The sequence below is a fragment of the Adelges cooleyi genome, unplaced genomic scaffold (assembly GCF_023614345.1).
Source record: "Adelges cooleyi isolate 19-005CV unplaced genomic scaffold, UGA_ACOO_1.1 ACOO_flye_CR_arks_rails_tigmint_CR_PRNA_30, whole genome shotgun sequence".
In the NCBI taxonomy this organism is placed as follows: Eukaryota; Metazoa; Arthropoda; class Insecta; order Hemiptera; family Adelgidae; genus Adelges; species Adelges cooleyi.
In genome coordinates, this window is record NW_026095971.1 from 21,327,314 (window position 1) to 21,346,117 (window position 18,804).

Genomic DNA, 18,804 nt, shown 5'->3' on the forward strand with positions numbered 1-18,804 from the left:
TTAACAATTTAGACTTTATGTTGTAAAATTGTTTTCAAAAACAGGTTTTTTTTTATTGACTTATAAATAAAACTAAATAACTTATATTTATTTAGCTTTAAGCTTAATACAAACAAGGTATTCGATTGGGTAACGTTCTAGTATCGAAATTATATGTTTATAATCCGATAGACGTGTGTAGTGATTTTAAAATTAAATAGTTAAAAAAATAAATTATTCAAAACTGATTATCGACCCGTCAACATTTTCAGCAAATGAAAAGTTTCACGATCTGCCTGGAATTGGAAACTTTGGTGATCGATACTTTGGAACAGAGCCAGAAGACTATCTATCTAGTTAAAATGATTATTGTAATGTTTAATGTACAAGATTATCTAATATTTTGTATACATTTTGTGATTTTTACTGTGTTTCTATAAGGAATATATTTATAGGAGTTTATATAATATTTAATTAAGTTTCATATTATAATAATAATGTTAAATCAATTATTATAATTATGTTTTTTGAAAGTTTTATTATGTATTTGAACGTACGTCCATGTTTAGTTAAAATATTTACTAAAACGATTTGAAAAAATTTAATTTATACTGTAAACCATTAACTATTGTCGTTAAAATGATAAAATAATTTACGCCAATTGAAAATAACTCGCTTAATTTCGGTTTTAGAGTAAAAGCACTCATAATGAAATTAAAAGAGAACAATATTCCGGAGGGCAAGACGGTGCGTTTAAAAATCATTTTTTGAAAAGTTACAGTCATTTAAAAATGTTAAAATAGTCGTTATTTCTAAACTTTGTATTGAGCGTTACACTTGGAATAATGAAAAAAAACGCACAGTCTTGCTCTCCGGAATATTGTTCTCTTTTAATTTCATTATGAGTGCTTTTACTCTAAAACCAAAATCAAGCGAGTTATTTTCAGTCTGCTTAAACGTGTAGAGATGAAAAAACCTTTTTTAAATCGTTTTCAAGGATGCTGCGATAGTCCAAAAAATAAATTAACTACCAAAATAGAGTCCTAGTTATTGAATCAATAATTACACATCACAGTTAGTAACCTTTGAATTAATATTTTGTAAAAAATTGCCTATACTTTACTCCTTAAAAATGGGCGGTGCGCACGACGCCCTCTTAATATAAAACAAAACGTTTACAAATACTTTGTGACGGCACCACATGTGCCGATCGCATCCGTGCCGGAATCATGAATCACGGTACCAGGGTCTCAGGAATACACCCGTAGGAGTAAGGAACTATAAAGAAAGGCTCGGGGCTCTTTATCATAATATTAATATGCTGGCTGTTGTGTTTGAATATTGTTTACCGTGCGGCAAAGGACGGTTGCTCGGACCCTGGTACACAAATTTGCAATCTGACCAACATCTCGTTATCAACAACACTTGTTATCTTAGCCGTGATATTTGTTTCCCTACCGATCTCAAAATTGATTTTAGAATATTTACCTAGAACGTCTTCTAAAGTTTTTACATATTTTATTATAGTTATTATTACAGAAATTTACATTAATTAGTTAGTTTTTTTAAAGTATTATTATATTTAAACTTGACATTTATTACAATTTATTTATCTAAGTTTTTTTATTTAATGTTGCTCTAGAATTTGAAGAACAGCTGTTCATATAATAATAGTTAATAAAAAAAATTGAAATAAGTAGTTAAGTTAAAGTATAAATATTTTCCATGTTAAAACGCCCGCTAAATGCTAATTCTACTAATTATATCGCCTGCCTCGGCATTGTAATGATAAGGTATTACTCTAAGTTTGATTTTTTTATGATAATATTGAAAAAAATTAAAAGACTTGGCTTACAAGCATTATGCATAGCGTATACTGAATTTTTATTTACTATACTTACTACCTTTTACTTAAAAATCTCAAAAGAAAGACTGTTCTTTAGTGGGTCTCCTTATTTTTTACCAGATAGGCAACTCAGTTGACATTTTACTGGTAAGCGCCCTATCAGTCCATGGTATGTATGATGCCGGCCAAGTATGCTATCTTCACAAACAATATCATGGCTCATTCGTAATAATAAAATAATTACCAATGTACTATGCACAGCTGTTGTTGTTCTGCCAAAATTTGTACTAATAATTAATTATTTGTCGTTAGATATTTTAATTTAACGTTTATTTTGTCATGGTTACTGATAATGTTATCACCGGCTTTGAATTAATCTTATCAGTAAATCAACTTGTTCCGATTCCCTAGCTGTTGCTGCTGTCTTAAATCTTCAAAAATTTCAATTTTCTTTCAGGTTATTATACCTAGCCAGTCACCAGTCAGTTTGATTAATAATTATATATTTTAATAAAGAAACGATAATTAGTCTAGTATAATATGTTAACTCGTTGACCAAACACAAACATCTAGTGTACAACTACTATGTAAACGAATGCAGTAAACATTTAAGTACACCGACATACAAATAAAATTATTTCTCATGTATACTGTAGCAAAAAATATTCGTTCAATCCGTTATTTTAACAGATTCTATTCTGATGAAGCAACTAAAATTAAAAAATCCGTATTTCTGCCCGCGTCAAAATTTAAAAGTTGGCTAAATACAGGACAAACATTACAAAGAGATAAACAAATTTATAAAGTAAGAATTTATAACTCTTAGATTAAAATTAATCGACCCTTTCATATTTAATGCTTACGATTTTAGAGCTGCGGTTTTTCCGATTTGTATTCTTGGCAAAGAGAGCATTTAAATAATAATGAGTATTTATTGCACGATGGACCACCATATGCTAATGGTTCTCCACACATGGGACATGCTATAAATAAGGTAAATCATTTTGACAATGTAAGAATAAATATTTAACCTTCAAGCGCTCGCATGGGTGGCATTGACACCGTGTTTTTTGTAAAAAAACTTGCAATTTTTCCACACGAGGTTATGAGCAATACAAATGCAAGCGACAATGTAACGTTCAAACACTCAAGCGCTCGGAGGTTAATGAATTTTCATTTTTTTTTTTAGATTCTTAAAGATGTTACGATACGGCATAAACTTGTAAATGGAACTAAAGTAAACTATGTGCCTGGGTGGGACTGCCACGGTCTGCCTATTGAACAAAAAGTACAAAATATGAACAAAGATAAATGGAAAAATTTTAGTCCTCTCGAAATACGACAAAAAGGTAAAACTTTAGCATAATAAATAAAATCTTGTAACTTTTTTTAAGCTCATTTTGGTATGAAAAAATAAATTGCTTTGCATGTGTATAAATTAATGTAATTATTTAACGAATCAAGCTAATTATAATTGCTGCTCTTTTAGCTAGAGTGTATGCTTCAAAAGAAATAGAAAAACAAAAGGCAGTTTTCAAGTCATGGGGCATACTTGCTGATTGGGAAAATAACTGTTATTATACTTATGACAAAAAATATGTTTGTAAACAATTACGCCAGTTTTACAACCTCTATAAAAAAGTAAACTAATTTTTAGTAGATTATTTAATTTATATAGTATAGGCATTTTTTTCCCCGCTAATTAATGAATTTAAATGTTTAGGGATTAATTTACAGAGATCTTAAACCAGTATACTGGTCACCATCCTCCAAGTAATGAACGTCGTTGATTTATTCATTAAGTATACATTTGTTCAATTGATATTTTCAACTTTATTTTAGGAGTGCACTAGCTGAAGCCGAACTAGAGTACAATCCAAACCACATAAGTAAATCTGTAACTGTTAAACTTGAGCTGTGTGATTCTACCTTGCCGGCTGAGTTTAGAGATCATGACAATGAATCTGTATTTGCGCTCATTTGGACTACAACACCTTGGACTTTACCCGGTAACGCTGCCGTAGTTTACTCTCCAACGATGAACTATTCACTCGTAAAGATTACCGACTTGTGTGGCACCTATTTGTTAGCAACCGATTTGGTAGACAATTTAAGTGCTAAGCTAGAAAAACCTATTCGCGTCGTTGTAACGCTTAAAGGTAACTTTGTGACAACAAACACAATATAACCAGTTAGTACCTAAGTATATTTGTATAGGTGATCGTCTAAGTGGATTGAAATATAAAAGTTTGACACCTGGAAAAAATGACATGTCGTTTGTCGCCGGCGACCACGTGACCACAGACAAAGGAACGGGACTGATTCACACCGCTCCTGCGTATGGGCACGAAGATTTTTTGATTGCGTTAAAATATCAAATTCCCGTTGTAAGCATTCGTTATACCTACGTTCATGTCGTGCATAATAATATTGTATTACCGCTTTCGTCTTGTACGGATTTTAAAGTATTACAAATTTCCTTTTTCCGTTAGAAATGTGATGTGGACGAACACGGCGTTTTCACAAATCGAGCGTGGCCTCAACTAGTGGGCCTTTCAGTTTTGGATAAAGGAAATGAGACCGTATGCTCGTTGTTATTCGATCAAATACTACACACGGAAATGTACAAACACAGTTATCCGTACGACTGGCGTACCAAATTGCCAGTTATTGTTCGGGCGAGCAAACAATGGTTTTTGGATACAGAAGCCATTAAAAGTCTTTCTATTGTGTGTATACAACTTTTATGATTGAGAAATAGCAAGCCGAGTAAATTCGATTTAATTTAATAATTTTTGTTAATTTCAGGAATCTGTGAAAAATGTAAAAATATATCCGGAACAAAGTGGTGGTCGCAACGCGCTTTTATCGTTGATTAAAAAGCGCCCTTATTGGTGCATTTCCAGACAACGTTCGTGGGGTGTGCCCATTCCGGTTCTGTTCGATAGTTCAGATAATGAAATCATAGACGAGTATGATTTGCGTTTAAACTAATTATTATTATTATTATTATTGTCATATTTTATCTATTATTTTTATTAGAAAACTTTTGGAAAATTATAATAAATTATTAGAAGAATCGGGATTAGACTTTTGGTGGACTGAGGATGTACAAAAACTCGTATCTAATACATCATATCAGTCGTCTGAGCTCAAGAAAGGATATGCAAGTTATTTATCATTTAATTTTTGCACATCTGTTTATCTGGTTTATATTATTATCGTCGAGTGATTTGCAGGATATTTTGGATATATGGTTTGATAGTGGTATATCTTGGAGTTGTGTACTCGGCGATGATAAAATTGCAGATTTATATATGGAAGGCGTCGATCAATGCACCGGCTGGTTCCAGTCGTCCCTCATGTCGTCGATTGCACTGAGAAATGTCTCTCCTTTTAAGTAAAAATTCCAAAATGTTTACTCGTTGTCGAAGATTGTTTGTTTTAATCACTTTAATAATTAATTATTATTACCTAGAACATTGTTCGTACATGGTTTTGTTGTGGACGAAAAAGGAAGAAAAATGTCTAAATCCATTGGAAATGTAATTGATCCTCAAGATATTATCAATGGAAAGTACGAGAAATCGATAAGCGGAATCGATATTCTGAGGTGTGTAATTATGAGTGCTTGTTTAACGTTAAATGTATTTATAACATAAAAATTATCATGTCATCTAATAGGTGGTGGGTAGCTAGACACGGGTGCCATCAAACAAATATTCCTATTTCAAAAGAAACTATGCTCGATTGTAAACAGTCGGTTGATAAACTTCGTCGCATTATTCAATTTTTACTCGGCTCGTTAAACGGACATACACAAGACAATTTTGATTATGGCCTCAATCACCTAAATTATTTAGACAAGTATATTATTTTAGAACTTCAAGCGTTCGATCATGAAGCAAATTTATACTACGACACTTTCGAGTACAACAAAATATGTGCCAAGCTATTGAATTTTGTCGCTAACCAAGTGTCCGGTTTATACATTCATCTTATAAAAGATCGGTAATAAAAATGAAATGGCATTGTTGATAAGAAGACGTTATTTTTATTGCAAGTTTACATTTCGTAGATTGTACTGTAATCCCATCGAGTCGGACGAACGATTGGCGTGTACAACAACACTCCAAGCTATATTCGAAATGCTCCTTAAACACGTTGCACCGATTTTACCACATCTAGCTGAAGAGGCGTACGCTGTTTATCCATTAAGTAATAAAAAAAAAACAAATCATCATCAATTTTTCCGACGTTATGATGGTTATGTAGTACACAATATTTTTTTTTCAGAAAGATCTACTTACTTTAAATCGTCAAAATTCAATATCGATCTGATAGAAATTCACGATTCCGAACAAGTAGAACTTATTATGAATACAGTTTTTACGTTAAAAACTGAAGTGACAAATTTATTAAAAGGAAAAAATTCTCTTCAACATTCGATTGTCATCGGTGCACCGGAAGAAACTTTACAATTATTGCAGGTATTAATATTAAAACTATTTACTGACTTTATACCGAAAAACTTTTTGATTGTAAAAAATAAAATATTATAATGCTAAAGTAAACATATTTCTTAAAGATTTTGCATCCAGACGATAGCGATCAATTTTCGCAATTAATCGAACTCTATCAAGTGAACTCGATCAAACTAGAAGCTAGCGATACAATTGACGTTAAAGAAGCCGAGTTCAATGGAATTCTGTGTAAGAGATGTCGTAAATGGACAGCACATTCGCAGGACGTATTGTGTAAACGATGTGAAACGACAGTTGATAGTTTTTATTCCAAAAGGGAATTGCTAGCCGGTTAAATAAAGCGTAAGTTCATGGAATCATTATGACTTATAAACTATTTTTTTATTCATCTGATCATGTTATAATTGATTAAATTTCAAGCTTTCGATATTCTAAAACCTCTTGTGTCAGCTACCCAGTTGTAGGTTATGAGCCGACCTTCGACGTTTGTCGTATATGAACCATGTTGTACGAGAATGGCATTTTGTCCATTTGTGTTTGGCATTAATTCGCCCACTTTTTCTTGTCCGGTTCCATCGTCTAACCTAAAACTGCAAAAATAAATAGGGATGATAAATAAGTGAGATACTATAATAAATTTGCTTGTACTATAAATTAGTTTAAATTTACCTGGATACGAATTGGCCAGAATTATCCATTCCATTTGTTTGCGATATAATTTCTACTGGTCTGCAATCCGCTAAGTACAACACCAAACAACCAACGATAAATGTGCATATCTAAAGGTTATATAGTTAACTTATCAATTGTACGTTTAATATTTATTTACATTTGGCTTAAATTTACTTCGAAACACACTCACCGTTTTCATTGTAAATCCGTGTGCAATAAACTGTTTAACCGTACACAGCCACAACTAGAATGCAAAACAACAAAGCTTGCGGCTTCTCTCTCTCTCTATCTACAATACGTCCCACTCTCGCTGTCACCTAACATTATTGTGTTATGAATTTTAATTTTAGGGTGTCAAACAGGTTTTTCAAAAGTAGTCTCGCACGCAGATACATAAATAATTATTACAGGGTGATTTTTTTTTAACTTGTGTGACATACTTTGTCGAGTTTTTTTTTGCAGAAAATATTCGTATTTTATTACATATGGTAATTATTTATTGCTATCAAACGAGATATTCTTTATTATTGTAAGGAAAAAAAAACATTGTGCAAATCATTTATAGTTGTTTTAAATAGTTTTATTTTCTAAAATACCAACTTGTTTTGGCTATTTTAATATTAACTTAATTGTTTCGACTTGTACATCTATTGACATGTAAAATAATTTTTAACTAAATGTAGTCGAGTAGTGTTTTGATTTTTTAATGTAATAATAAATATTTAATTAAATGTTTTAAATTAAACATGATAAAAAATATATATTTATAATATAATATAATATTACAAAAACAATGTATGTTTATAGTATCGTTGAAATGAGTTGATATAAATTAATTAAATAATAAATAATATAAAGATGTATTATAAGTAGGATACAAAGATATAAAAATATGATAAAAACCCAAATGGATAATCAATAATTGAGATTATTATAAATTAATATAAAATAAAACTGAAGGTTATAGTTACACCAAAACTTAGTTTAAATGCTATAAAATTGTCTAGGATTTTTTTTATTATTATTAACATTATTGTAAACAATTACTAAAATCTAATATTGAGTTTAATACTTAATAGTATAATATAGATAGTATAAAATACTTAATATACAATTTGTATAATTAACCTTTTACTATTTTAAAGCGTATTTGATTTAAAGTAAACATATTTTCAAATGCGAAAACTATAGTTTTATTTTTTTGTAGAAAGAAGTTCATTCTTTATGGTTTTACCTATTATAGGTATGATGATGGAATTTTAGTAAATAATTAATTAAAATTTAAGTAACGTAATACCGTTCTGGTTAATCAAGTAAAATTCATTCAGCTACTGTAAAATAATTATTAAATAAATAATCGATGTTCAAAATAATGGCAATCACTTAAATTTAACAATAACTTGTTAACAATAATATTGGCTTTTCTACAAAATGTTGTGTCTATTGGTAACTGGTTATACACTTTATTGCAGGAGCTCGACATAGTTGGCGGGAAATAGTCCATACTGGCCTTTGCATAGTCCTCGCCACCAACCTTCGTCGATCTGTAAAAAAAGAAATAATATTTTGTTAACACGTTTGTATATTTTGTTAAGTATATTGTTAAATGATTTATTATTTTTTTTTTTTTATGATATTTAAATAAAATAAAAAATATTGTTGCGTGTTATTCACTTGTTGTTCTTATGGAATTTGTCAAGACCGTACAAACTTAAAGGTCAACTGGTATTTAAATAAATATGTTAAATTCCTTACCATTTCAATGTTTGTAACAATGTCGTCTGGGTCAAAGCTTATTTCATCATCAGCCGCTATACAAAAAAAAAAAAAAATTGATTAACCAGTTATGCAAATATTAGCAGCATCGTGAATGTAAGTTATAGATACGACAACGCAGATGGATACTTACATGCTTGATAATCGTACAACGCTATGGCCGAGTACCCTGCGTCCGACTCTTCTTCAGAAACTCCACCATTCTTTAACTGTTCGTGAAGTTTTTGTTCTTCCAATTGTCTTTCTTCTTCTAGTCGTTTTTGCTCTTCCAATTTTAGTCTTTCTTCTTCTAGTCGTTTTTGCTCTTCCAATTTTAGTCTTTCTTCTTCTAGTCGTTTTTGCTTTTCCAATTGTTGTCTTTCTTCTTCTAGTCGTTTTTGTTCTACCAGTTGTCTTTCTTCATCGAGTCGTTTTTGTTCAGCTAACCTCTCCAATTCTTTTTTTTTGCTCTCTTCAGCTTTCTTTTGTTCTTCTAGTTGAACTCTTTCGTTATCGGCTTTCTTTTGCATTTCTTTTCTTTTCAGTTCTTCACTCTCAGCTTCTGCTCTTTTTTTTCTTTCATTTTCCTTATTTATTTCTTCGACTTTTTTCAGGTCCTCGATTTCTTTTTCGACTCGTGCTGCTTCTTCTTTTAGCTTTCGTTGCTCTTCTTCGGTAGCGATTCGTTTTATTGCTTCTTCGTCATTCCTAATGGATGACTGAATAGTTGCACTCACAACTACAGGAGGAAGAACTGGCTCGGATGATATTGGAGTTTCCTCTTCATATTCGACTTCCTGAAATACGGTGTTAAATACAAACAAATGTTATAAATATTAACCAGGATAGGAAATAAAAATCATTTAAACGGTTCTTATTGAATTATCTTTAATTCTTTACCTTAACTGTACGTTTTTCTTGAGCTGGGCCTTCTAAAAGCTTTTGTCGCTTATCGTCTTCTTCTTGTAGTTCTTTTAATCTTTTATCTTCTCTTTCGCGAGCTTCTTGTTTTTCTAGCACTTCTCGTTGTTTTCTTCTTTCTTGTTCAGCCAAACGCCTTTTTTCATTTTCTTCTTCTTCTTGTTTTGCCATATTTTCAAATTTCGCTCTCAAACTTGACGGTTTAACGCTTGCTAATTTAACATAAAAATAACATTATTTAATTAAACAATTTCTACGTTTGCTTTGCTGCAAAAGTATTATTTTTAAATATCAAAACCCCTTTCTCCTCTCCCAGGAGTGATTACTTTTTCTTTACTTCTCAATTTCAAACCAAATTCTTGGATTTAAGGTCTCAAAATAATCAGTGTGAAGGCAGATCTAGAGTAGGGCAATTATATTTACAATATTCTTACTTATTTCTGGTTTCACTTTTTGGTAGTTGGTTCCCACAGAACCTGAGCTTTCGGTATAATTATGAGCCGACTTATCTATTCTGTCATTTTGTACGCCAAACTTTCCACCAAATCCCTAGCAGAGGAATATAATATAGTATTAACTAATTGATTATATAGATTGCTTGTATTAAGTATAATATATACTTTGCTGTGATCGATTTGACTCTGATGTTTTTCCACGACCTCCACATTGTCCCATCCGACAGCGGACTTATCTTGACGGTCAGATTGCACGCCAAATTTACCACCAAAGCCAACAGCATAATCTATAAATACGTATTGTTACAACTTAAACAAAGTATTAGTAAAATTGTAATAAAAAATTACCTTTCTGAGATTCGTGTTTCTCTAGTTTTTCTACATAGTCCCAACCAACAGCCGATTTATCTTGTCGATCAGCTTGCACGCCAAATTTTCCACCAAAACCAGAGCTGTAATCTTTTTGGGACGCATGTTTTTCTAATTTTTCTTTATGATCCCAACCGGCTGCGCTCTAATAATTTTTAAACATATTTTTGTTTTTAGATACGTTTTAGTGAATAGAAACACACATTTTATTAGTAGTTCACCTGATCAGTACAATTTTATATGTTCTTACAGTTTGAATAAGCAACATTAAAACATTTTTAGCAATTTTTTTTTTAGTTGAATTTTAAAATTCAGTAAATTTCTAAAACAGGTTATCAACAAGTCAAAAGGTTCAGCTGAGTATTCTTAATTTAAAAATTCAATTAAAAGTATACGTCGCCATTTAATTTTCAAAAATTTAATTGTATTTTTAAGTGTTTTGACTTGCCTTATCTATTCGATCTGATTGAACGCCAAATTTACCACCAAATCCAGTACTATAATCAGTTTGTGATACGTGTTTATGTTTGGGAGCAATATAATCGTGTCCTACAGCTGATTTATCCATCCTGTTAAAACATTTTCAAAAAATTATTTTCTATTAAAATGTAACACAATAATGTATAAACAAAATATATGCTCTCCGGGAGTATGAAACATTTTTATTACGTAACTAGGTACCTCATATTGATTATTACATAATAAATAATGTTTCATAAATACGTTTCAAATCATAATAACCTGTCTGTTTGAACACCAAATTTGCCGCCATATCCAAATGCTGCTTTTGGCCCTTGTTCCATTTCTTTTTTCTTTTGAATTTCATGAGCTTTGGTCACTTCTTCTCGCAGTTGACTCATACTGAATATTTTTTGGAGTAAAATTTTATTATCGGGTATAATTTAAAAATCAAAACTAAGACATACTCAACATGATCCAAAACGCGACCAGAACCCGGCACTGTACGAGAACCCCATCTCTGTTCTTCTTCGCTGACGTCGTTCACAAAGTCCGGATCGGTTTCCCAGTCGTCGTCAGCGTTGTCCGCCGTTACTTCAACATTATGACCAGCAGATGCTTTCCACATTGTACACTCCGTCGATGGTTTTCTCAAGACAGAATTATTTCTACAGAATTGTGGTATGCACTTGGCGGGTGCAATGTGCTGCTGGTGACGACACGGTCGAAAGATTTAGGGCGATTGGCAATAAAATGTTTTCTAAAAATGTATAACGTAAGTAATTTATAACAAAAAAATAACTTGCTAATTATGGCCCGTACTTTGTAAAGAATAATAATAGTTATTTATAAGCGAAAATTAAAATATTATATAGGTACCATAGATAAATATAAATAAAGATCCCCAGTGGCGTTTCTTATCAGCTTATCAACATGAATCATACATTTACACAGATACAAATTATTTAGATATTAGATGATAATAATTATTATGCGAAGACTCAGACTAGATGCAAATTGCAATCACCAAAACAATTTAAGAATCACAGAATAATAAGAAAAATAGAAATCTTGAGCTTTTATTTGTTGCAACTTGTAAATTCCAACGAGTTGGAATGGTTGACAACACTATGTTTGAGATGAGTCTGAGATTACCATTCGGGCGGGGTTCAGCAATTATCATGTTTAGCCATTACAAGTCATCTGTCCATTATTGACCACGTCATTAAGATTGTGTACATATAAAATTAGAATTATGTTATTTAATCGTTAATTTCAATTCAAACTTCAATACAATATGTACTATACACTAAGCTTGCTTGTCTGTGCTAAATATTGTACTCAAAGGAATATTATACAGTCAATAGTCAATCATTAAAACATAGTATAGGTACTTGTTTATGCATTAAAGCTCGGATGTTTATGATTCACAAAGATTAAGATTTAAAATCGACAAACTTGTATTGCATATATTTGCCTTTGATGATTATTTCTAGATTGAATATCGTATATTTTGTTAGTTTAATTAATAAAAACGCTCCTTTTGTCGTGATAACGAGTATGAGTTAAAGAAAATTGTAATGGGGAAAAAGTATTTAACGAAAAATCTGGTTATAAAATATTGTTTGAAATAACTGTAGTTGTTCATTTCAACTTGAAAACATCACCAAAATAATTGTAATTCAAATTTCAATGTTATCTTGATACTTACATAGAATACCTTTTAAATGATTAACCAATGTAAATCAGTAAATGCTATTCAAATAGGTCATTAATATCTGCGAGCTTTAGTCTAGACTAATCGTAGAACTATTACTTTTGTCCGACTATTATTAGATTAAAATTTCGAAAGGGAGAATGTGAGAATAATATTATGACCAAATTCTGATGTGGTGAACAAGTAATATGTGTTTATGACCTGTTTTTGGTTTAAATGATGAAATCCCTAAAAAAAAAAAATAAAGTAAAAACAAATGCAATATTATTGTTACAATTACATAAGATTGCATCAAGTAAATCGGTCTCAACAGTTTTAATGGTACACTTATTGAGAGAGTACACTGTTGTGGTTTTCCGGTGGTTGATTTCTACTATAATACTATTGGCGTTATTCACCTACATGTTAGTGGTTTGCTCTCCAGACACCATTAATTTCATACAGTATAAATAACGTATGCGCAGACTTTGATTTTAACAGTGTACTAGTTTGTTCAAACACTATCCAAAAAATAGTAAATTGTATCTAGTGTGTACGTTTTTTATAATATTAAATTTAATACTCTTCAAAAAAATAAAATAACATCATGCTTAAATTGTTTGTAAGTATTCAAATTATTTTTATAAAACATTAGACCTGATGATTTTCTTCTTTAGTCAATAATGTTATACTTATTTTTTATTTCTGGCGTTAACTATGCCAAATTTTAACAAAATGTACCTACACGGTGGTGTTATAACTTGAATGGAATAAAATATTAACTTGACTCATTGTAAATTGTTACTTGTTAGTGTTGTGTATGAAAATAACAGCTATACAGTCTTAATGATTTTTTTTTTTTGAAATACTAGGCCGTAATCTTTGCTGCTCAAACCGTGTTCGCCGGCGCTGCTCGTTACCCGTCCGGTGTAAACCCGGCTCTGTGTCCTAATTATCCGCACTGTGATAACGCGCTGTTGGCAGCTTACGCTCAACCGGCCCAACACCATGCTCATTACTCACCTCACTATGACGATGGTCACCATTACAATGACGGTACATACAATCATCAGCCTGCGGTTCCATTGCCATACACCGAACCCGGTTATCCGGCCGGAGTTTCCTCATCGAGCTGCCCGAACTATCCGTACTGTTCGCATCAGGTACCTGCCGAAGCACTCAGATACAATACTCAAAATAGATATCAATCTGGTCCTGCTTATAATAATTACTATTAAACTAGTGGAAATCATTTAAAATTACTATAATTCATTGTATTAAGTGTAGTATTTAAACTGTTACTGTGTATAACCTATTTTGTATCGAATTTTATAAAACTAAAATATTAAATAATCAGATGATATGAACTATTGTGTTAAAACATACTAAAAAAAAAAAAAACATACAATTTCATAAAATAAAAATATTTCTATTTCGAAAACACGGTATAAATAAATATAATAACAAAAACAATAAACATATTTAAATTTAATGAACATTAAAATGGAACAATTTTATAAAAATATATATACTATTTATGCATATACACAACATTATTATTATAAACATACAATATTTAATAAATAAAAGTAAAAAGAAAAGCTAATAATAATTGTGTATCTCTTTTATTTGGATTACATAAAACTATTAAGCGGTATAGTAGTTAAATTGTAAAAATATTAAGTAAATCGATGATTTTGTATTATTCTGACTAGATTAATTTAAAAATTTGTTTGATAGTTTCTGTGGTTTAAAAGAAAACATTTTTTTTTTTTAAAATAAATAATACAAGTAAAGAAAAGTATAAGAAAAATGTTCAAATTGGCAATCTTCTGAACGATACATAAGTGAATATTAGTTCTACCCAGTAAAATAATCTAATATATTTTAACAATTTTCATTAAATTGCACATAAAAAAAGTAAATTGTGATTAAGATTTAGTAGTATATAATATATAATTAATTAGACAATTATATTATTGGTTTTAATTTTAACGGTAGTAGTACTTTGACAACAGAGCCAGATATCTTAGTACCATAGTAACCGGCCCAAAATTGAGTATCGACTCCGCTGTGAAGTAGGATAATACGATATGGATTGTTTAAGCTCCTGAATGTATGCGAAATCTGAAAAAAATCATTTACACATTTCTAATTCTGTTATACACACTCACTATTATTATTAAAATTTTCAAGGCTGCGAACCTTGGTCCAACTGTCGGCTTGCCATTGGTGCAATGTTTTCTGGTAATTGTGTTGTTCTAGGATACAATTTTTGTCATCATATACGGTGGCCTCAAGCGAATACTTGCATCCACAATCGAAACGGCCAGAAAACCTAGAATATATTATATTATACAAAACATAATCTACATTAGTGCTTTGAGGATCGATAGGTGTTGTAATGTTTAAATTTGCTACCATTCGCTAACGAAAATATCGGGTTTGAGGTATTGCATCAACTTTTTGGTTATCCCGTGCTTTTTGAATTCTATGTTTTGTTTTTTAGCGCACAGACGATATGTCGATACAAAGCAGCTCGTTTGTCCGTCAAAGTCAGGATCATCGGGTAACATAGGTGCACCCTCTGGTCTGTTCTCTATAGCCCACCCTTGATTCCTCTCCAGTGTGCTCCAGTGATCAAAATTGTCTAAAAATAAAATTATAGTTATTACATTTGTTTACTAAAAAAAAAAATACTAATAACAATAAAATATCATACACTGTAAAATATTACTTCAATATTATGTATTTAATATGATGATTATAATATGTTATGTACAAGGAATACAGAATACACTCAATAAACGTGCAATCGTTTCATCTATTTATTAAAAAGTTAGGACGTCCAATGTTTAAAAATTAAAATAGGTAAAATATTTATCATAAGTCGTACTCAATATAAGGTTAACAGTGTTAATCGACCAATCGTTATTTTTGATAGAACATTTGTGTGTTTAGAATTTTTATGTAATTAAATGAAAAAGTATAAATTTAAACAATAGATATTATGTTTTACTTTAATTACTTACTTTGACCGCAATGGTTCTTAACTAGATTTCTGTTGAACGGATCATACTTGCAAATAGTGTAAAACACATACCATGGCAAGTCTAGTCTCTTTATAGAATTCGAACCGATATTTGAAAAACTATAGAAACCTTGACCATTATTAACTAAAGCGTTCTCTTTGGATGCTTTGTCTTGAAATACAAATTTATCTATTAAATATCTCCAGCTGCGGGTAACAAGCCGACAGGTCAGAAGAGAATCTTCATCGACTAAACTCAACACATAAATGACCATTTCGTTTGGTAAAGTACAAAAACCCTCTTTTACTTCTACCGTGTCCGTCATTGTAATGACAGTAAAATATTAATAACCAATAAAATACTTAAGCCCCGAAAAACGACATTAGCGGTTTTTTTAAATTAATATAAACTGTAAATAGTATTAAATAAAAAATTAAAAAAAAATCCACATAACTCGGTTATTACACAACAAAATATAGACTTCAATTATGTGGCCTGCGGTTAGTCATCTGTCATCTGTCATTACTCATTTGAACGTTATCAAAGCCTGCTAAATGCTGATAAGTGATAAGTGATAAATCCACAGATACAATTTGAAAATAACATAATTTGTGATAAAAACAAGTTCGGCCACTCGAAGGGGTACCAACATAACCAATGCACTAAGGTCTAAGGTTTAAAATAAACTTTACATTCACTCTTGTGACCCGTCACCTGTGTTAATATTTTGTTTCTCTAAAGTGTCAATAATTGTCGGCTTATATTAAAGACAAGACGTTAAAAATTACATCACTCGAGTTAAATTCAGAATAATTCAGAACATATTTATATTTGCTCGTGTTTTAAATGTGAAAACACTATATAAAACTGATAGCTGTATAATATACTAATAAATGGATTAAATTTCCATACAAACAGTACTTTTAACAAACAAAAAAACACTTGTTGACAGTATAGAATTAAATAATAAAAATATTTCTATGTTTATAATATGTGAAACAGGTATCCAGATAGCAGTGTTGAAGGGCGTACACGGTCAAAAATGTCGATTTCAACATTCGTTTTGTACCTCAATATCCCCATCATAATTAATTTCAGTTATCATCGAGAGAGAAAAACTTGTATTAGTTATTCCTAAATAAAAAAATTTGTGTTTTTCTAAAACCACGATAACCTAATGTATACCCACTTGTTATTGACAATTCATCTGTGTAAACTTGTAACTCAAAACAAAACAAATTTTATAATGCCATTTATTTAAAATGAGTATCAGTTTATTACATCTTAATCTTATGAGTTACCAAATCAAATACCAAATACTTATTACTTAATATTTAAATATTAACCTTTCTGTTATAAAAACATCAAAAAATGAGCTTTGTAAAAGTAAAGTATTTGAACAAACCAATAAATAACATGATACAGATAACAAAATTAAAACCAATTATTTATACATATTAGTAATAAAACAAATCAATAACATTTTAAAAAAAAATCATAAATTTGATATTAGTATTAAATCATTACAACCCAGTTTTATGAGTTCTTATAATAATAATAAAAAAAAATACTTTATATTAAAATCAGCTTTATCTTATAACATTAAAAGAACAAATTAACAACATTTGAAATAAAAGATCATAAGTTTAAATAAAAAACAAAACAAAACTAAATATATTATTTATACATATGATATTTTATCGTTTTTTCACTTATATCAAAATCAAAACACGATTTTTCTTGGGCACTTAAAATATTTGTTGCATATAAAATTCCACTTGATGTTTCCACCCATATAATCAGAAAAAACATGCTTTACAGTAAAAGTGAAATACTTTTTTTTACTTTTGGAAATCCACAACCTAAATCCCTCTCTTCTTTCCACTGTTTGCAGTATTTGTGGACATAGGGGTTTTTTTCTTTTGCCAATCCTTGATTTAGACTTTATCATCACTAGACATATCTGCGATAGTAAATAAAAAATTACATGATTCACTAAAAGTAAGCTGAATATAGTTTTATTATTCAGTTATGTAATTCTTACGTCGTTCAATCACGACGTTTGATATTTATTGACTTGTCAAGTCAATTTAAAATAATTTTTGTTTTCATAATAACGCATTGAATAGTACCAAAAATCTGGGTACATGTACCATTATTAAGTATTTTTGTATATTATCATTACTTCATAATATATTATGGTTATTTCATACCGAATTTAAGGTAAACAAGATGTAAAAAAAAAAGTGTTTGTTGTTTACACACTTTATCGTTTATATTACAATATACTAGCGGATTTCATGTAACCAAAATTCAAAGTACAAAATAAAACCTAATACAATGTCGATAGGAAACCCAAATTTGAGCCTCTGGTTTAATAATTCTGTACACGTTAGAAAATAATCGTTCTAATACATTGGTTAACACTTTTCCAGATAGAAAACAAAAATACCCAAAAATATGAGTTTCCCATATTAAATGTTAAATTTAGAACAGTTGCGATTAATTAGACCAAACCCTTAGAAAGGGCTTTATTTTTTATATAATACATGGTGGTTAAAAAAAAGTCTGGAATCAAAATATATACCAAGATCTTTATAATTAAGGAGCAACGGGATAGGATAAGATTAAAGAGACTATAAAATTATAAATAATGCCTTACCACAATAACACAAATTCCTTGGCATTTGACTATTAATCCAAAAATGTCATTAAGTATTTCCGTTTAAACAAACTATAAGAGGTATTCATGTATGAAATTTAAAATGCATCTTTTTGTTTTTAACAGCAATGTTTTTCTTTACGCTTTCAGTAATATTACAGGTAAACAAAAAAAAAAAAAAAACAAATACAGTCTAAACCAAGTACAGTATAAAATAGCATGCCTAATCAATGTTGACCTTATTAAGCCTGTCAAATTTTTATTCGGTTTTCCCGGATTCGAGAATGGAGGGAGTCAAGAAGAAAAGTTAAGACAATAGATTTATTATAGTGAATAAAGCATTGGCCAAGCTCAATCACAAGTCTAAACCAAAATTAGTGTAAACTAATCACAAAAACAATGGCTGGGTGATAAAAAATCAATTGGATTCGTCATCATCCGCCAAGCACACAGGTTTCAGACAAGAATTTTCTG

The 18,804-nt window shown here is 30.3% G+C and overlaps 5 protein-coding genes across 7 annotated transcripts; 2 read left to right on the forward strand and 3 right to left on the reverse strand.

The window, feature by feature from the left end:
* The first annotated feature begins 1,749 nt into the window (after window positions 1-1,749).
* LOC126838108 (isoleucine--tRNA ligase, mitochondrial) lies at window positions 1,750-8,611 on the forward strand. Of its 2 annotated transcripts, XM_050572245.1 has the most exons (18): window positions 1,750-1,772; window positions 2,516-2,630; window positions 2,697-2,819; window positions 3,015-3,174; window positions 3,315-3,466; window positions 3,549-3,598; window positions 3,668-3,984; window positions 4,043-4,212; window positions 4,318-4,554; window positions 4,634-4,797; window positions 4,868-4,991; window positions 5,065-5,225; window positions 5,304-5,438; window positions 5,510-5,836; window positions 5,904-6,043; window positions 6,122-6,315; window positions 6,414-6,651; window positions 8,454-8,611. In XM_050572245.1, exons 1-17 carry the CDS (start codon window positions 1,765-1,767, stop codon window positions 6,642-6,644), a joined length of 2,808 nt encoding a protein of 935 aa, XP_050428202.1. In that variant the 5' UTR covers window positions 1,750-1,764; the 3' UTR covers window positions 6,645-6,651; window positions 8,454-8,611. The 2 variants fall into 2 exon arrangements, with proteins under 2 accessions (XP_050428202.1, XP_050428201.1); XM_050572244.1 differs by lacking the exon at window positions 1,750-1,772 and having other exon boundaries at window positions 2,195-2,630; window positions 8,454-8,610.
* LOC126838111 (uncharacterized) lies at window positions 6,669-7,311 on the reverse strand. Its single transcript, XM_050572248.1, has 3 exons — window positions 7,172-7,311; window positions 6,979-7,088; window positions 6,669-6,899 (listed from the first exon to the last, which is right to left on the reverse strand). The coding sequence occupies exons 1-3, from the start codon at window positions 7,178-7,180 to the stop codon at window positions 6,725-6,727; spliced, it is 294 nt and encodes a 97-aa protein (XP_050428205.1). The 5' UTR covers window positions 7,181-7,311; the 3' UTR covers window positions 6,669-6,724.
* LOC126838109 (src substrate cortactin) lies at window positions 8,111-12,023 on the reverse strand. 2 transcript variants are annotated; one of them, XM_050572247.1, is made up of 11 exons: window positions 11,820-12,023; window positions 11,408-11,700; window positions 11,223-11,342; window positions 10,930-11,050; window positions 10,461-10,626; window positions 10,278-10,399; window positions 10,092-10,206; window positions 9,637-9,869; window positions 8,891-9,533; window positions 8,737-8,792; window positions 8,111-8,525 (listed from the first exon to the last, which is right to left on the reverse strand). In XM_050572247.1, exons 2-11 carry the CDS (start codon window positions 11,566-11,568, stop codon window positions 8,445-8,447), a joined length of 1,818 nt encoding a protein of 605 aa, XP_050428204.1. In that variant the 5' UTR covers window positions 11,569-11,700; window positions 11,820-12,023; the 3' UTR covers window positions 8,111-8,444. The 2 variants fall into 2 exon arrangements, with proteins under 2 accessions (XP_050428204.1, XP_050428203.1); XM_050572246.1 differs by having other exon boundaries at window positions 11,763-12,023.
* Window positions 12,024-12,932: 909 nt separating this feature from the next.
* Window positions 12,933-14,069, forward strand: LOC126838702 (cuticle protein 1). The gene is made up of 2 exons (XM_050573340.1): window positions 12,933-13,258; window positions 13,509-14,069. The coding sequence occupies exons 1-2, from the start codon at window positions 13,244-13,246 to the stop codon at window positions 13,872-13,874; spliced, it is 381 nt and encodes a 126-aa protein (XP_050429297.1). The 5' UTR covers window positions 12,933-13,243; the 3' UTR covers window positions 13,875-14,069.
* A 248-nt stretch (window positions 14,070-14,317) lies between these two features.
* Window positions 14,318-16,201, reverse strand: LOC126838506 (F-box only protein 6-like). The gene is made up of 4 exons (XM_050572998.1): window positions 15,669-16,201; window positions 15,058-15,286; window positions 14,842-14,974; window positions 14,318-14,763 (listed from the first exon to the last, which is right to left on the reverse strand). The coding sequence occupies exons 1-4, from the start codon at window positions 15,991-15,993 to the stop codon at window positions 14,608-14,610; spliced, it is 843 nt and encodes a 280-aa protein (XP_050428955.1). The 5' UTR covers window positions 15,994-16,201; the 3' UTR covers window positions 14,318-14,607.
* Window positions 16,202-18,804: the final 2,603 nt, after the last annotated feature.